This window comes from Mixophyes fleayi, chromosome 1 (assembly GCF_038048845.1).
Source record: "Mixophyes fleayi isolate aMixFle1 chromosome 1, aMixFle1.hap1, whole genome shotgun sequence".
Classification (NCBI taxonomy): Eukaryota; Metazoa; Chordata; class Amphibia; order Anura; family Limnodynastidae; genus Mixophyes; species Mixophyes fleayi.
This window is the reverse complement of record NC_134402.1, coordinates 201,707,183-201,726,971: the sequence shown is the minus strand read 5'-3', so window position 1 is coordinate 201,726,971 and position 19,789 is coordinate 201,707,183. Positions and strand designations below refer to the sequence as shown.

Genomic DNA, 19,789 nt, shown 5'->3' with positions numbered 1-19,789 from the left:
AGGAATTGCTGAAGACTCCGTTTTCATGGACCTCAGCCAGACAACTCTAGGTCCTGCTCAGGTCTTGGCAGGTGAGATTCAGAGCTTGTCCCATGTTGTCCAGGAGCTGTCCTAATGGCTGTCTCTTTAGAAGGAGCCAGCAAAGTTCTCCCATGCCAATCAGGTGCCGTCTGTGGAGCTGAACTTAAACCTCCTAGACCGCATTTCTAGGGATCGAACCCTATTCTGTAATTTTAAGGAGAGCTGCAAACTGATTTTTCATCTGCAGCCCCGTTTCTCCTGCTCCGAGCAACAGAGAGTGGAAATAGTAATTTTACTGCTTCAGGAATAGCCTCAGACCTGGGCATTCGGCTTGCCTCCTCACAGTCCCACGTTACGGTCAGTGGATGCATTCTTTAATGCAGTGGACCTCCTGTATGACAACCTGGATCGGTGGCCTCTGCCGAGTTACACCTGAGATCGATGAAGCAAGGCCGGCGCTCCACCGAAGAACACTCTTCCACGTTTTGGCGGTGATCCACTGACAGAGTGTGGAACAACCCAGCATTATGCAGTCAGTTCCATCTAGGGCTATCAAATTGAGGACTCTCTGGTTCAATACCCTTCACCCTGTTCTCTGGAAGGACTCACAGATTTAGGAGAGGAAAGTTGAGAAGGAAGCACTTTCTTTTTGTATTACTTCGACCATTACTTACTCTCCTATGGAGACAATGGAACCTATGCAGCTAGGACCATATTGTCTTTCTCCAGAGGAAAGAACTAGGAGATACACCTTGGGTCTTTGTCTCTACTGTGGCAACAAAGTTCATCTTGTCCGCTCTTGTCCTAACAAGTTGGGAAAAGAGCAGGCATAGAAAACGTGGAAGAGGTACTTCTAGATCTGCAGATAATATCTTCTAAAAATGCACTTCTGGTTCCTGCTGTGATTTCTTTGGGTGCACGTTCTACCTCTGTCTCTGCCTTCTTGACAGTAGTGCTACTGGGAACTTCCTGTATGTTGAATTTGCCAGTTCATTAGAGATTCCTCAAGTGAAGAGTGAGCGCTCCATCACAGTCTGTGGTCTTGATGGTGGTCCATTACCTGGTGGAAAGATATGTTCTCAGACACCACTTTTGCAGATCAATATGGGGTCCCTGCACAGAGACACATTATCTTTCTATCTTATCAGCTGTCACTCTGTTCCAGTTATCTTGGGATACCCCTGGCTTCAGCTCCATAATCCAGTAATCGATTGGAACAAGGGAGAGATTGATCGCTGGGGCCCTTCTTGCTCTTCAACCTGCTTGCCCCTGCCTATACAGCTAATTCAGACTCTGCTGGGCGAGTTACCTTTGCAATATCATGACTTCCGGGATGTATTTTTCAAAAAGTCAGCTGACACGTTTTATGTTCGCTTTATCGCTACTAATAAACATTATCCATTGTGATTATTGTGGTTCCAAGGCACAAAGAGATTTAATAGCAAAATATTGTTGGATTTACAGCAAGCCATGCTGAAGCACTAAAGATGTAACAATAAACAGGAAAGTATAAAAACCGAATACATTGAATTTTCGCTAGCGCGTCCTGGGCCCAGGTCCATGTAGTTTATATTCAGGAAGATAGAGATTTAACAATGGCCCAGGAGCTTGCTTATATGCAGTGATGATGTCACAAATATGAACAGATAACACCAAGAGAGGTCTTCATTGGTCCTGGGTTAATGATGTTCCAGTTGTCTGCTGGTCATAGGTCAGTTCATTTGTTATTTTCCAAGGGTGGGGGGCAACTCACTTCAACTGTTGCCTACGTGTCTTCCCGCCGAATAACCAGTTTAAACTGACCCATAACCAAAGTACTTTGAGTATTAATCTCATATTGCTCATAACTTGTGATCGCTACTCAGTCAAAACTGGGTTAATGCTTTATTATGAGACCAAACTTATTATCTATGTATAAATTACCTCTAATACATTTTACTAATAAATAGATGTGGACTGGAACCTTAATAAATGTGTACTATTTACGTGTAAGTGCGAATGTAAATGTGTGCGTTATTAATCCGTACGATTGCGTCATTACATGTGGCGTACTAATCGTAATTGCACGGTAAAACAATATTAATCAATTTAGTTTACTTCATCAAATTACCTCCGCATTGTGAATATGATTGCGCAATAGATCTAATTACAGCCGCCAAACTGCCTAAGGGAAGATTATATTCTCTTCCTGTATCAGAGACTCAAGCCATGAAGGTATATAAAGGAAATGGATTCTTCTTTGTATCCAAGAAGGATGGAATTCTTTGACCCTGCATAGATTTCCATGGGTTAAATAAAAGCACCATAATTTTTTTTTACCAACTTCCGCTCATATCAGTTCTGTTTGATCAACTCAGGGCTGCCTCTGTGTTCACCAAGATTGACCTATATGAGGTATACCACCTTGTACACATGAGAGACGGTGTTGAATGGAAGACCGCATTTAACACCCACTCAGGCCATTTGGTCATGCTCTTTGGTTTATGCAATGCTCCTGTGGTCTTCCAGGATCTAGTCAATGACGTTCTACATCATGCTGGTTTGACTCAGGATCTAGGTGTTACTCTTAGCCAATTCCAAAGAAATGCTCCTCCAGAAACTCCTTCAGGCAAATAGTTTGTTCCAGTTCATCCCAGAAAAACAGTACTTACTGAATTCCATGATAATAGACTTGCTGGACATCCAGGAATCTCTAAGACCATCGAAATGCTCTCACGTTGGGTCTAGTGGCCCTCTGTCCTCCGATGTCAGCGAGTTCATGCTTTCTTGTGAAGAATGTGCCAGAGGCAAGTCCTCCAGAAAGTGCTGTTCAGGTCAGTTGATACCTTTGTCTAAAACTTTGTTTAAACTCTGGACACGTCTCTCAATGGACTTTATTGTAGATCTGCTGTGGTCGTCCAGTCACAACATCATTTGGATGATCGGGGATCGCTTGAGTAAGATGACCCTTTTTGTTCCTTTGACTAGGCTGCCGAATGCCCGAACTCTGGCTTCCTTGTTCATTCAGCATATTTTTCATCTCTATGTCCTCTCCTTTGGATATCTTGCTGTCTTAGATTTGTTTACCTCTTGTGACCTTAGCTCATTTTCTGGTCCCTGCTTGTTTGCCTGTGCTCTTTTAACCACTTGCATGTTTCCTGGATTACCTGCATTTGCTAAATGCCATGAACTTTGGTTTGTATTCTGATTTCCCTGCTTGTTACAGACCCACAACCTAGGCCTGTTTTTGGTTTCTGCCTTCAGTATTCCAGTTCCCTACCCTGCGTTGCAGTTACACTGATAAGTTTATACTACCATAGAGTTAAGGCCTGGGGGCATCTGAGGAAAGGCGGCTGCTAAAGGTGAAGACATCTGCTAGTCCGGTTCTATAAACATATTAGTTAGCCTTTGCCATAACATATGGTCAATGTGTGGAGTATTAGCAGAATTAACTTTGCACAGTCAAGTTATTTCAAATAAATAGCTGCATAGGTTGTTGTTTAAATATCAAGGAACTTAATTTATATTTTTGTATTGTTTACCTCAAATGTTCTCAGTCTAAACTAAATTAAAAGAAGTTCATAACTGTGCATACAGTGATTGTTAGTTTTAATGCTATTTAATATTCTGCTATTTGTATTTATAATTATTTATGTATTCATTAAATCATATATTTATTTGTTGAAATACAGACAAGTCTATTATATATGTGTTAGCAAAGTAATGTTTGTAGTTATTTACTTTAGTTAGTAGTGAATTAATGAATTATACCTTGTACAGCGCTCAGGGAATGCAACTCAACATCATAAAAAATGCCACCACACTTTGAAACAAATACTAAATAAAGGTTAAATCAAGAGCGCTTGGCCCATGAAAAACAGGTAGATAAATACAAATTGACAACACAATTAATTTAAAAAAGTGATGAAAAAATAATATATGTAAAATAATTCTCTCAAAGTCCTTAAGAAGTACTCCTTTAATAAAGTGGAGATTCCCTCTTGTTGGCTTCCACGCTGACGTATATATGAATAAAGAAAAAAATAAATATAGTGCAATAAAGTCTAAAAAACATATATGTGATAATAAACAAGTGAAGTTTCAGGAGCACTTCAAAAGTCTTTAACATTGCATTTCCTGGTGGGTTCATCTTGTGCCAGTCTGAAACTGAAAGAGCAGCACATATGACCATAAAGAACAGGGATGTTTCTTATACAGAGGCACCCAGGGCCAGTCTTTAGAAATGGTGCCATGTGCAATATTCATAGGCACCCTTATACCCACAGGGCTTGTTGATACTCCCATTGTCCAGATCTTCTGCTCTGCCAGTCTGACAGTAGACTGATTAATGGGTGCAGCTGAGAGGTGTGTTTAAAGCAGAGATGCTCACTGACCCCCGTGTTTTGGTTTTGGTTTTGGATCTGGATTACCGTCGTGTTTTGGTTTTGGTCTTGATTTTGCCAAACCGCCCTTGTGTGTTTTGGTTTTGGTTTTGGTTTTGTTTTGGTTTTTTGGCAATTTTGTTTAAAAATCAATGTTTTTGGCCATAAAATAAACTAATTTAGTGCTCCACCTGTTTCTTGGTCAAGTAAGGTAATTCTAAAGCTAATAAATTAGGAAGAAAACAGTTTAATCCCTGGTAGTCCGTCCTTAATTCTGCACACAAACCTGATTGTCTTCCTCTCCATCTTAGCCTATTGGCAATGCAGCCATCGTCTTTGGGTGTATATTACACCCTACACTTTTAGTTAAATATAAAAAGAAGCAGCCTGCAAAGACCATTTTATAAATACAAATGGGCACCCTACACTTACAGTTAAATATATAAAGAAATGGACAAAGGCAGTTTGGTTTCTGTCTCTCTAGGCCCCCCTCCACTTGTAGAAAATACAAAAAAATCCAGGCGTTATAGACTGTACAATATAAATTGAAATGGACAAAGGCAGTTTGGTTTCAGTCTCTATAGCCCCGCCCTCCACTTGTAGTTAAATAGAAAAAAGCAGCCTGCATAGACTGTAGAATTAGAATATAAATAGAAATTGAGAAAGGCAATTTGGTATCTGTCTGCATCATAATCATCAACATCCTCATTAGTGCCCTCGTCGCCTACACAAATCTCCCCCTCATACGCTTCTAATTCCAAAGTGGCATCCTCAATTGGTGTATCACTGGCTACACTCGGGCTGTTAAGGCACACATCAGTAGAGCTGCTGAAAGGACCCTTCTTTATGGGTACACTGTCACTAACAGAATGCTCACGATTAGACATACCACTGGTGGATGGACTCTCCACAGGGATTGGTGTCATTTCTGATTCAGAGCATACATTATCCTCTAATGCCTTACTATTTTGCAGCTTGGCTTTGATGCGTAACAGTAGTTGTGCACCACTTTTAGACTCCAAATTACTTGTTCTTGCTTGGTCACGAGTGACCGTACAAGAAGAAGGCTCAGTAACATTTTTTGATCTGCCACTAATAGATAAAGGCGAAGTCCTCATTCTTTCTCTGCCACTGCGTGTGTAGAATGGCATGTTGTCAATTTTTTTTTTTATCGGCACTTAACTTTTCCTCAGTTACACTTCTTTTTCGCTTAAACACGGTAAAAAAAAATTTTGGTGTGTGTTTTTATCCCTGATTTAAAAAGACTATGTACTTTTAAATCGCCTTTCCCAGATGACGTACTGGGAACACTACCATCAGGACTGGTGAGAGAACCTGGTTGCTGGGTCTGCTCATATGTGGACTGCTTTGAATCCATTTTAATAAGCCCAAAGCACTTGTAGTGCCAAAACTTGTATTAGATAGATACTGCTGACAAATATGACTTTTTTTGACAGGCAGAAAAATTAGTGTAAAACACTGGGGAATATTGGACACCCCAAATCACTTGTAGTGCAAAATATTGTCTTATATAGTTACATAATATAATATAGGTTTGAAGTTAGTCATCTGTGATTTAGCATACTGTGTGGGCTAACTTCACACCTATATTATATTATGTAACTAGATCAATTGGCACTGTATGTGTCTTTGCTTTTGATGTGCTGTTACCTATTAATAGTCATTAGTTTACTCATTCTTTGAGCTTATATAGCCACGAGGTCAATCTTTGAACTTATATGTATGTTATTCATGTAATGTGAATTATATTAGGTTCATATTATTATACGTATACCGGAAGCGACACACTGGAAGTGATGTATTCTATATCTATCTTTATATTGTGTAACTAGATCGCCAAACATTATAGGTATGCAAGCGATCACTACCATTTGTCATTGTTAGCTATGAGTCCGTGATCTGTTTATATTCATTCATGCCCATATGCATCTTATATGTTTATGTAATGTGATTTATATATGTTGTTAAGTTTGATTGTATACCGGAAGTGACACACCGGAAGTGATGTATTTTATATTTATTTTTATATTGTGTAACCAGATCACCTATTGATATAGATGCTCTGAAAGCAATTATTATTATCTGTTATTAATAGCCATGAGCCTGTGATCTCTCTATATTCTTTTGTATTTCATATGTTTGTATAATGGGAATTAGATTAGTTGTTTACTGTTGATCGTATATCGGAAGTGACATACTGGAAGTGATGTATCGAGGTATACGTGATTCCACTCGCATTCCGGAAATTATGTCCTGACTGGCTTTCTGTGAAAAAATCCTGAGTATTTAAGAGCCTACAGTCACTTGTTCAAATATGACTCCTTGAAAAAGTCTTTTTATAAGACGAAACGCGTCGGAGATTGTACGATTGTCTGCTTCTTGTTACACACTATCCAGGTGTGGGGTGCTGCCGGCTGGAATTTACCATCTCATCTGCGTGTGTGAGAGGACAGATAAGTCTACTTTTATTTTGTCTCATGTACTGGCATATATTATGAAGAGCTGCAGTGTGAGGCAATTTGCCGCTACTTTTAATAAATTTGTGGTTTTACAGAACTTAGTGTGTCTATTTATGATGGTATCACACTATTCTGGCCTGATTTTGAGTTCACAGTCATCTGGAAGCCATCCTGTAAATGTTTGGAAGAAATACTTGGTCTATCCAGGATCGTTTGCGCTCCAGTGTCCAATTATGATGTCACTAGAGGGATTTCATCACTCTATCACTTCAGTTTATATGCTTTGAACTTCTTGTACGGGAATTTTATACATGTGAAGAATATCACAGTGTTCTACTTTTAATGCACTATGTGTGGCGCCCCCTGTCTATTGTATTTTGTATGTGTATATATATATATATATATATATATATATATATATATATATATATATATATATATATATATATATATCAGCAAGTCAGTAGAATAATGAATTGTTATTGTTGTTGTTACAATAGTTGTTTGCAGTTTAGTTTTCAGAAACACACACAGTGGACCTGATTCATTAACGAAAGTTAAGAAAAAGTAAGGCAAAACCATGTTGCATTGGGGGGGTAAGTATAAAATGTAATGGCAGATTTATAGTTGGGGTAGGGTATATCCTAGATGAACTTTAAATATCAGTGTACAAATAAGCTATCAAGTATTGGTATGCTACATGAAAAGGCAGCCAGTATTTTCCTTATGTGCAAAATAATAAACTCATTTGGACCCCTTACATTGCAACATGGTTTTGTCCTGAAAACTACAGTAAGAAAACATACTAAATTTTTTGCTTAACATTCCTTAATGAATCAGGCCCAGTATCTTCATGCCAGTTGTCCCAGCATCTCCTTCATGTTTTTGCTTGTGTCACATGTGTAATGGACACTTAATGGTACACTAACTTCATTTACACCTTCCAGTGATATGTATACTGCAATACACTACATCAATCTTAATATTATATAAATATGATATGTATTGTTGAAGTAAAATAATTGGATGAAGTCGTTTCAAATTAATATCTATCAATTTGGTTGTCTTTGTCTGAAAATATGCGAATAGCACGCTACAGCGTGGAAGGGGAATTTAACCACAACACGTGCAAACACTTCTACCCACATTAACACTTACACATTCACTTGTAAATAGTTCACCTTAAAATAGTTCCAACACGCAGTCGTTTATAATCAAATGTAATAGAGTTAATAGTTAAATATAATAATATTAAAAGCACTTTATTGAGATCTAAGGTTTTGGATACAGAAAACATATCATGTTTAGTGTCATTCTAATCCCCTTTTTATCCTTAGACATGTGTTTCTATCGCACCTTACGTATGCTAGTGATGGATGATAGGGAATTAATGGTTATAATGATGGTTATAATGATATTGTATGTGTAATGTTAATAGACTGGTTTAAACCAGCATTTCAGCGGGAAGAAAAGTATGCAACTGTTGGAGGTCTAACCCTCACCCTTGAAGGGCATTGTTTGAACCGACCTATGACCTGGCTTATACTGGACTGTCCTTAATTCTGAACCAATGGTAGCTTACTGTGTCATCACTGCTGATTTTTTATGTGTTACCAACTGTGTATAAACCAGGCACTGGAATCAGTATATTGTCTAATTGAATCACAGACTTCAGGATTGAATGACTGTATGCTGGATTCAGAGTGCCTGCATATGTATCGCTTCACTTTGTTTATTGAATTGTTATCTTTTGCATTTTGCTATTAAATCACTTTGTGTGTTGGAACCACACCAAATCACAGTGGACAATTTTCATTGATAGTGTCTAAACGAACATAACAATTTGGGGGCTCTTCAAAGGATATCATGCTACCGGAAGATTTGCAAAGCCTACAGATTTCTATTCCTCTCCAAAGGGTGGAGACGCGTCATAATCGGGTAAGAACGCAATGTGTTCAAGGCCTGTTTAAAAGTCTGTGCTTTGAAACCGAATATCCATTTTAGGTAATCCAAAGAGCCCTAGTTAGAACCTAGGGACAAGAAATAAAAACTGTTTTTTTTTTATTGTCATTGTGCGATGTAATGTGATTAATTTTGCATAGCGTATTCATAAATTTCCTGTATTGTTGCCACGTATTTAGTCAGTTGTTTTGACAGATAGTTCTGTTGTATTTACAGTGTTATCAATTGTAAAAGCCACCGGAAAAGTTATTACATTCATTTGGGAAAGTATTTTTCTGCGCAGAAAGCAAAGGTCTACATGTATGGGAATTGTGTGATTGTGAGGATAAATTCGAGCATCCAGGTTACTGTTGAAATAGACAGGATATAAAGATAACCTGAGGGACAAAGGTTCTGTTGAAAGAAATATGATCTAATGAGACCTTTGTGGTGTTCTGTTTGAAAGAAAACAGGATATAAAGAGACACTAGAGTATACGTGGTATACTGTGAAACGAAAACGAGGGTTTTTCGTGACAATCCCAATAGTAATTGTAAAGTTTATTGATAGCTAGTATCTGTAAGCAGTGCGATTGGACGGCACGTGATGTAAACGCAACTGTGGTTGTGACTTGGGAGTTGTTGGAGGAAACACGCTGGCAAGGCTGGTATATTAGTAAATGCTTAGTGCTACCAGAGGTATAGTACTTAGCAGGAACCTTTCTGAAAAGACGGGATATTGCTTTATACTGTAAAGTGTTAATATTTCCGCCTGTTCAGTAGAAGGGCCTGTGTTAGGTGTCCTCGCTGGGTACGCTGACAATCGTGTGTATTGTTTAGTGATACAAAGTGGAGAAGTGAGTGGACGCAGCTTGTGTAATTCGTCCACGTCTAATAAAAAAATCTTTAACAGGAGTTTTGTGCTGTGAAGCATTGGAAAGTTCCGCTTCCACATGGGTGCTAAGCAAACACTAGAGATGGTCAACGAGGTACTGGTTAAGGAAGGGCCGACTGGTTCGGCAAGTTATATTATGGGTGTAAAATATGTTGCATACGCAATGGCGTACTGTGATAAATGGGTCAAAATGACCAATGAGTGTGTGAAACCTTTTCCCAAGGTTGGTAGTTTCAATTCAAAGTTATTAAATACTGTTAGAGATAAAATGTGTATGATTGCATCACTAGAAAAACGAATTAAGAGCAATGACTGTTTAAAACTGTGGCAACAGGAAGGGTACACGTGGCAGGGTAACACGTGCGTACTGGAAGGAAGTGTTGCGAAGTGAGGAGAAGCCAGCGCAGTCCCCACTGCCATATGCGGTTGGGGGGAAAAGTACAGTCGATACCAAAAATGATAAAAATGGAACAAGTAATTTATATCCCGTTTTAAGTAATTTCAAAGGTATTATTTGTGAAGAAGATGATGAACCCACTGTTATTTCAGCCATTGCCCTTGCTATTAATATGCAAGAAGTACAGCGCAGACAAGTAAAGGGAACAATCTCACCAGCAGGGGCAGCGGCTGAAATTGGGGAGAGTTGGGGAGAAATCAATAGACGGGGGAACATTTATTATACTGAAATGGTAACTCCAGCAATAAATCCAGAATGTAGCGATTTGGTAGGTTTACATCTTGTCCACACAATAGCAGTGGACAAAGATGGTGTAGTACACATTAAACATGTAGCAAAGCTTTGTCCATGGACCAGATCTGAACTGCATTCAATTATGTCTGATTTCCCAGATCCTAGGAAAGAGTTGGCCAAATGTCAGAAATTCGTTAAAGACTTAGGTAATGCACATGAGCCAACTAATAAAAATTGGCGAGTGGTGTTGAGGGCCTGTCTTCCTCCCAATATTGATATACAAAAGTTTATTAAGGATTGTATATTGGATGAAGATAAGTCCTTAACAGATGATGATGATCAGGAAAATATTAAATGTTTATTCTCACATTTGGCCATATACTTTCCAGTTTTAGTGAACTGGAGCAAAATTTTTACTATCAAACAAAAAGATAGTGAGAATGCATCAGATTATTTTGCCAGAGCTCTGTTAGCAATGACCCAGTATACAGGTATATCAGACAGGTATATCAGACATAAAGGACGATGTACATCACAGGGAGGTGGCTGTTACAGAATTTATGGATGGTCTTAAGGAAAATCTGAAGACCAGGGTACAAACCTCTTTACCCAGTTGTAGGGGAATCAGAGTAGATGCACTTAGAGAGTCTGCCGTGGAGCATGACAAAAACATAGGTAAGAGGAAAGAGGCACAACGTGATAGACTAATGACGGTAAGTATCCAGACGATAGAAGGAATATATACACAACCACAGACTCATAACACATATTATAAGGAAAGAAAGAGATATACGTCAGTGAAGTGTTTTCACTGCCATAAAGAGTGACCCATAATGAAGTACTGTAGAGAGAGAAGATCGGGGGCACCTAGGGGGGGATCACATAGATACCCACAAAGTAGGCATACACAAGTTTCAGAAAATTCTCAACAGTTACCCGCACACCTCATAGAAGCAAATGCTTTGCAGGAGAATGATAGCCAGCGCTAGGGATCTGGTCATACCTGTATTCTACAGCCAGTTAGGTTAACTGAGAATCTTAGGGAAGAACCTACAATTATAGTTGATATATCTGGTACAAAACAAATTTTTCTTGTAGATACAGGGGTGGCAAGGTCAGTGATAACTTCTCCTTTAAATCTGCAGGTTATTAACACATATGGGAGTAATGTGGAAAGTGCTACATTACCCTTTGACTAAACCTGCAGAGGTTACTATTGGGCTCCTGCACACCAAGCACTCATTTATCTTGGCTACAGCGGCTCCTACTAACTTACTGGGCAGGGATTTGTTGTGTAAAATGGGATGTGTCATTTACTGTACCGATGGTGTATTTCTAGACATACCAGGGAAGGTTGCACATGAGGTACAGGACATATTGAATACCTCACAAAGGTTAATGCTACACTCTGCTGTTCTAGAACAAAGTCCATCTCAGGTAAAGGAGATGTTATTGCAAATATCGGGTTCCCTATGGACCAAAGATGGACAGGACACTGGATTGATTGCAAATGTAGCTCCTGTAATAGTTAATTTGAAAAGTGGCAGGCAAGCTCCAAAAATCCCACAGTACAAATTAAAACTGGAGATGGAATTAGGGGTGTATCCTGTAATTGAGAGGCTGCTGCAACAAGGGATTTTTGTTCGCACATCCAGCACAGCCAATAGTCCCATTTTCCCAGTAAAGAGAAGTGGGGGTAGGGGCTATAGATTAGTCCAGGTCCTAAGGGGAATCAACAAAATTGCTGACATCTAATTCCCCGTAGTGCCCAATCCAGCTGTCATCCTTATGCAGATTCCACTGTCTTACATTCATTGGACTGTCATTGATCTTTGTTCTACCTTTTTCTCGGTCCCCTTTCATCCTGACTGTCAATATCTCTTTACATTCTCCGACAAAGGGGGTGCAATATACATGGACAAGGTTTCTGCAGGGGTTCATTGACAGCCCTAGTATTTTTTCCCAAGCCTTACATGACTGTTTGCAATCCTTCCAACCAAGGAATGGGTCTGTTCTAATTCACTATGTAGACGATTTGTTGTTGTGCTCTGATTTGTTTATGTCATGTTTACATGATACTAAATTGTTCTTGCTTCATCTTTCACAAACAGGACACAAGGATGCAAAGGACACATTACAGCCATGTCAGACTAAGGTTAAATACTTGTCTCACCCAGGGGCTAAGACAATTGACAACAGACAGAATCCAGGCAATTCAGAACCTGCCACAGAAGCAACAACAGCAACAGAAACTCAAAATGCTGTCACCTGGTTTGCCAGAAACAAACTGTCATGATGAGGAACCCGGGGAATATGTTACGATCTGCAATTTCTTACGCTCAGGTTGTTTAACAGACCGTTGGGTAGGCCCATACAAAGTATTGATGACCAGTACCACATCTCTGAAGCTAGCAGACAGAGACACTTGGGTCCATTCTACTCACTACAGGAAAGTCAACAACCCAGAGAAGGTACAAGGCAAAGTCGAGACTGACAACACAGATCTGTCACTTGCGAACCTCTTCCGGGAGACCTAAAGACTGCAATTAAGACACCTGAGTCAAGGACATTGTACAGACTACTATCCCAGCAATGGTGTGGCGTTTTTTATACTCTTCTTGTTCCAGGATTTTTCTCATTTATATTCTTTTTTGGGTATGCTGAACCACTCTTAGATCTAGTGCATACTGATGTGTGTGTGGTCCAATGGAGGTGAAATCCGTCAGTGGCTACAGAGAGTTTCTGACACTTATTGATGACGCAATTAGGATGACACATGTCTACTACATAAGAGCTAAGAGTGAAGTCATATGGAAAATTGCGGAATACAAGAGCCTTGTAGAGACTGAAACAGGTCTGAAAATAAAAGTCTTGAGATTCAACAATGGCGGAGAATATGATAACAGGACTTTAGATGAATTCTTAAGAAAATATGGCATACAGCAATAACAATCAATTGCCTACACACCAGAACAGAATGGTGGGAGTGAACGAGCTAACAGAATAATTGTTGAACGAGCACGGACTATGCTGAATGATGCAGGTCTGGAGAAAAAGCTTGGGGCAGAAGCATTGTCCACTGCAGTCTACCTTAAAATGCCAAGTGTCAATCAACTCTGTGTATTCAGCTATAAGGCATATTCACATATTCCTAAAGAAACGCTACGTAAGTTAGATTCCAAGTCAGTGGAGTGTATCATGCTTGGGTACTGGCAACAGAGTAAAGGATACAGACTTTGGGACATTAACAACAAACTTCTTTTCAAATCCAGAGATGTGGTATTTCACAAAAACACGCCACCTAGTGGAGTAGTGGAACAGCAAGCATAAAAAAAGTTTGACACTGGATGTTCAGGCAGCAGATAGCGTGTCTGAGACAGAAAATTTAATTGCAGATACACACCACAGGAATGGTTCTATTGGAAGTAACAAAGGTATCCTCCCTAGGAAATATAGCGAGGAGTTCACTAATCTAGCCTTTTAAGTACTGCACAACATTGAAGATGGCAAAATCAAGCAAGGACTGGAAAGCGGCTTTTGATGCAGAGTTAAAAGCTCTGGATGACAATCATACATGGACTGTAGTTGACAGGCTTGAGTAACAGCAAAACGATCAGGAACAAGTGGGTCTTTTGTAAGAAAGTGAATGCGGACGGTACCATCACACACTTTAAAGCCAAGTGCTACACACAAAAGTCTGGGATCGGACCCTGAGGTTAGTGATTGCCATCTCCATTATCCATAAATTGCTGTTGTATCAGCTTGACTTTGACTCTGCATTCTTGAATGGAGAATTGTTAGAGGGGATTTACATGGAAGCACCTGAACACTACAATGAGGGTGTCTACCAAAAAGGTAAAGTCTGCCTCCTAAAAAATTCACTTTATGGTCTTAAACAAAGTGGTCAATGTTGGTACATTAAACTTGATGCTTTACTGCTAGACATGGAATTTAATAGGTTAGAGACTGATCAATGCTTGTATCACTATATCATAGAAGAAAAGATTGTTCTTCCTAGTTGTGTACGTAGATGACCTATGGCTACCAGGTCAAGAGAGACTGTATCAAACACCTGTTGAAACAGAAATTCACATTGAAAGATCTGGTAAACATGCTTTAGGTATGAGGATCGTGCAAAATTTGAATGATGGAACTGTTACAATTGATCAACAGGCATACATCAAAAATATACTTACCAAGTAAGGGATGTTTGATGCAGAACCAGCTAATAAAAGCTTAAAATGACAAAGGCAATGCTACCAACAAACAGTGATAGAGGAAATTAGTAAAATCCCTTACAGAAATGCTGTTGGAATCTTAATGTTTGCAAGTATTGAGACTCAACCAGACGTCACATATGAGTCAATCTGCAATCAATCTTGAGAAAAAACATTGGACTAAAATCAAATGAATTCCAAGAATTTATGATCTCTATTATTTATTATTTAACCCTTGATTTCTTGTTACAGGAAGATGAGACTTTATTGAAAAATGAGATTTTTGATAAGGTAAAATGATTTCTCTTTGTGACAGGAGACGTTGCTAAATGAGGGGGTTATTAGTATATAGGAGCCTTTCCGCTCTGTCTCCCCTGCTGCATTGCTATGGCAACCACAGCACGATCCCCAGATGTCAAGTAAAGAAACAGGAAGTGGGGAGAAACTTCCAGTTAGACCAGTAACAAAAACGAACGCAGTAATGTTAGCTGCGCTGTGTGTGTGTGTGTGTGTGTGTGTGTGTGTGTGTGTATGTCTATATATATATATATATATAAACCATGTCCGGAAAACCATGTAAGCAATGAAAAAAGAAGAAGAGTGGCGCCTTCTGGTGTAGTGTTTAAGATGTATCACGAACACAGCTTAATGCAGTTGGACCATATGTTCCCAACTTAAATAGCTTCAGGGTTCCCAGAAAAGCAAATCACAGAGGATCACCAAACATGAAAATAATTATGCGTACCAGATATAAATATAATATGCGCTTATCTGTAGACTTATGCTGCATGCGGTTTCATCAGGGTTGGTACATGGTCCTCACTTATTAATGTTAAATCTCGATCATCGGAAGAGAGAGGATAACACTGGTATTGTGGGTAAACAGTTTTGTACGCCGGTTATGGAATATGGCAAAAGAAATCTCATATGGTGTAGTATGTAAATCAATAGTATTTATTCCACAATATAAAAAGTAATGCTCACTCACAATTTATAAAATAAACATGCGCTTATCTGTATTAAGGGATTAGTAGTATTAGGTCCATGCAGTGGTCCCCCACCATCTCCATACATAAGTACGATGAACAATAGCTGCAAATATCCCAAGGACTGGTGAATGTCACATGTGTAGAAATAATGACTCAACGCGTTTCGTTCCGACTAAGAACTTCATCAGGAGAATTAGAATACTATTCCAAATCTCCTGATGAAGTTCATATATATATATATATATATATATATATATATATATATATATATATATATATATATATATATATATATATATATATAAATATGTATGTGTGTATATGTATGTATGTATGTATGTATGTATGTATGCACGTGTATATATGTGTATATATATATATATATATATATATATATATATATATATATATATATATATAGCATAATACTGTTACTGCCAGGTGTCTGAAACTGTTACTCCTATTGAACTACTGTTGTACTGGCTACCTACCTGCCTGCCTACCTGCTGTGAGTACCTGCATTTAGTCATCTGATGTTCTCATCTTTAATAAACAGTTTAAGTTGCAAATGCGTTGTGGCTTAACATTCACATTAATACCCCTGAACACCTTTATTCGCATCAAAAGGTATAACCAACACCCCTAACTTGATCTTGCAACAATGGTTTAAGTCAAAATCCACCATGTGCATTTTTCATCTAAACAGACATACGCTGAAGGTGTCTGCATTAGTTAATATGAATGCACCTCTCTTTGTCCACAGCGCTCATAGTTTAATGAGACGTGTTTAGGTTATTATGTGTCAAACTGTAAGTTTAAGGACTAAATAAGGAATGTGGCACCCACTGTTTTAGGATCCTTGTTTCATGATCTATTTGAATGAATTTATTTTTTAAGATGAGGGAAATGTTACAGTACAATGATGATAATAACCATAAAACAAAGTGGTGTGACACAGGATGAAGTATACGTAATAAATATAAACAGCACCATGAAGGTCAATTGAAATTATATCCTTGAAAAAAAGTTAACAAAATATTTACCGCATATTTTTTCCGATGGAAACATAGGAATCCTTTCTTCTTGAATTTGTCATGGAAAGGTCTGTCATTGGCTTTTACTTCCCAACTGCAATCTGAAAATAGATTATTATAATTATTATTATTTTTATTCTAAGAACTTGGCCAAATTATACAAAATAATAATATATTATTATCATGGTCATGGGTTAAATTAAGTGATAAATTGGGAGTCCGTACTAAATATTAGGTGACATACTAAATTGCTTTTTGCTGTAAAATGTCTACAAACAGAACGTAGAGCCAAAAAAGTGATAGTAGATAGACTTAATAAAGCAAAGTGCCAGGGACATAAGATCAGTTCTGTGGCCTCCTCAATATACATTGGAACTACTGACCACTGTATCAAATTTTCGCTCAAACCTAACCACTAGAGCAGGGGTGGCGAACCAGTCAGAAACCAAGAGTTAAAAATTATCTATAGGTACTGCAATGAGCCAACATTTACCTTTATATGTGTGTGCAAATACATATACCCAATATAAACATGCACATACATACATACATTGAAACTATAACATAATTTACAATATTCTGCTAGGCCAAAAAGAAAATATCCAACATTTTCAGAATAATCATAAAATCAGCACAGGTCTTACCTCACTGCTGTGTCCAGCGGAGGAGGGTTCATAGGGCTACCTATAGTCTCTTCACAGTAACTCACACTGCTAAAGCATATACAATCCCTCAGACCTCTTAACGTTCCACTCTGACCTCTTTTCATGTCCATTGGATCTCTCCACATGCCCCTTACATGCAAATCAGCCTCTCCACATCATCAGACCTCTCCACATGACATCAAATCTACCCACATGTCCCAGAAATGCCCTTCAGATATTCTGACATTCCCATCAGGCCTCCCTTATTGCCATCAGACCTACCCACATGTCCCTTACATGCCCATCAGACCTCCCCAAATGCCCCTTACATGTCTATTAGGCCTCCCCACAGGCCATTATACCTCTCCACACGCAAATCTGACCTCCCCACCTGCCACCAGATTTCACCACATGCCCCTTACATGTCATCAAACCTTCTCACATGCCGTTACATGCCCATCAGCCTCCACACATGCAACCAGATCTACCCACATTCCTCATACATGCCATCAGACATCCACACATAGCCCTTACATGCCATCAGACATCCATACATGCCCCTTAAATGCCCATCAAACTCCTCACATGCCCTCAGATTTATCCAAATTCCCCATACATGTTATCAGACATCCACACATGCTCTTCACAGGCTATCAAATCTCACATGCTCCTTACTTGCCCACATAGAGGAAGGAGGAAGAGCACACTTCCTCCTTTCCTAATTGGATTATCTGTGACCTCTCTGCATTGTTCAGAGGAAGTCACAAGACGCGACTGCTCTCAGTCAATTGAGCAGTTGAATGCTTTTTTGATTTGCGCCTGCCGGCACCTGGATAACTATACTTCGTTGATGCTCCCAGTCAGGAGACAAATTTCAAAGCTCAAAGAGCCACATGTGGCTCTAGAGCCGCAGGTTGTGGCTCTAGAACCACAGATTGCCCACCCTTGTACTAATCCATGGTGTTTCTGATTGAGACGTGGTACAGATGGTAATACATTTGTGGACTGTGTTGGCTCATCATCAGTGAGACTCTTAGAAAAGGTTAGTTTTTTTTCTGACATAAGAATATTTAGGAACTGCTGAAGCAGGGGGGAGCTGTTAGCATCTTGAAGATTTGTGTTGAAAATAAAGACATTACTTGTGACTTGAACCTAGGATCAAGCATGTTTGCCAAAATGTAGCGATCCAGTTTCAAGATGCTGCAAACTCTTGGGTCCTGTCCAAACGAATAAAGTACTTATTCTACAAGGCCAAGATTTTTAGTTCAATTGCTTAATTTCATCACCTTCTTTAGATTCTCTTCCTACTTTTCAAGTAGTTTGGCTAGGAGTAGAGAGGGGCGGGCTCGATTCTCCGAGAACTGAACCCGCCCGAATTTCTGGTATCCGAGTACCGAGCCGAGCAGGCTCGGTACTCTGGCGCCAATTGGGATTCGAAATCGAGGCAAAACTCATTGTGACGTCGTCGGATCTCGGAGCTCGATTCTCGCGACGTTTGAAATCCATAAATAACCGCCTCCAGGGCAATCCAGCGCCATTTGACAGAGGGAGAGAGAAGTGTTAGGTCGCAGGCAGCATTAGAGCAGAGAAAGAACAATTCTTCTAGCAATTCTTCTAGCAAATCTTCTAGCAATTCTTCTAGCACTTGTTATAGCGGGAAGAGAGGAGGATAGAGGAGGCATTATTTCAAACATTAACAACTGTTTGGGGTGTCATATTCCCTCCTACAGAAAGTATTTTGTGCCTGCAGAAATAGAAATATACCAGCAGTATAAAGTTTTGATTTTGCACTACAAGTGTTTTGAGGTGTTCCATATTCCCCAGTGTGAACTTGCCTTCTTCTTTTACGGGCACTCGTGGCCAAGCAAGACCAAGTAATTTGGAGTCCAAAAGTGGTGCACAATTACTGTTACGTGTGAAAGCCGAGCTGCAAGAAAACAGTAAGGCATTAGAGGAAAATATATGCTCAGAATCTGAAATGACACCAATCCCTGTGGAGAGTCCATCCACCAGTGGTATGTGTAATTATGAGCATTCTGTTAGTGTACTCCTAAAGAACGGCCCTTTCACAGCCCGAGTGTAGCCGGTGATACACCAATTGAGGATGCCACTTTGGAATTGGAAGAGGATGAGGGGGAGATTTGTGTAACCAACGAGGGCGCTAATGAGGATGTTGATGAGGATGAGGTTGTTTGTGTAAGTCCTGCACCAGTGGCAGCAGTTCTGGCACGTGACAAGAAAAAGGCCATTGTCATGCCTGGGTATAAAACAATAAATCCACTTGAATGATTTCTACCCAAATCCTGACAACAGTTGTATAGCCATTTCTAGTGTATGTCAAGCCACAGTTAGTCGAGGGAGGGACCTTAACCATCTTGGAACCTCATCCATGTTACGCCATTTGACGAGAGTTCATGGCAAGGTTTTGCGAAAAGCTGAGAGTTCTTCAAAAAAAATTACGAGCACTCCATCATCAGCTAGGAACCTTCTGTCACCTACATCCCGACGGCTGCAATC

At 39.4% G+C, this 19,789-nt stretch overlaps 1 protein-coding gene across 1 annotated transcript in view; it reads right to left on the bottom strand.

The window, feature by feature from the left end:
* The window catches only part of LOC142148180 (phospholipid-transporting ATPase IK-like), a 460,892-nt gene that overhangs the window by 367,098 nt on the left and 74,005 nt on the right, over positions 1 to 19,789 (bottom strand). The window contains exon 3 of the mRNA XM_075204771.1: positions 16,638 to 16,729. Coding sequence (XP_075060872.1) covers positions 16,638 to 16,729 — 92 coding nt within the window. The remainder of the gene's footprint in view (positions 1 to 16,637; positions 16,730 to 19,789) is intronic.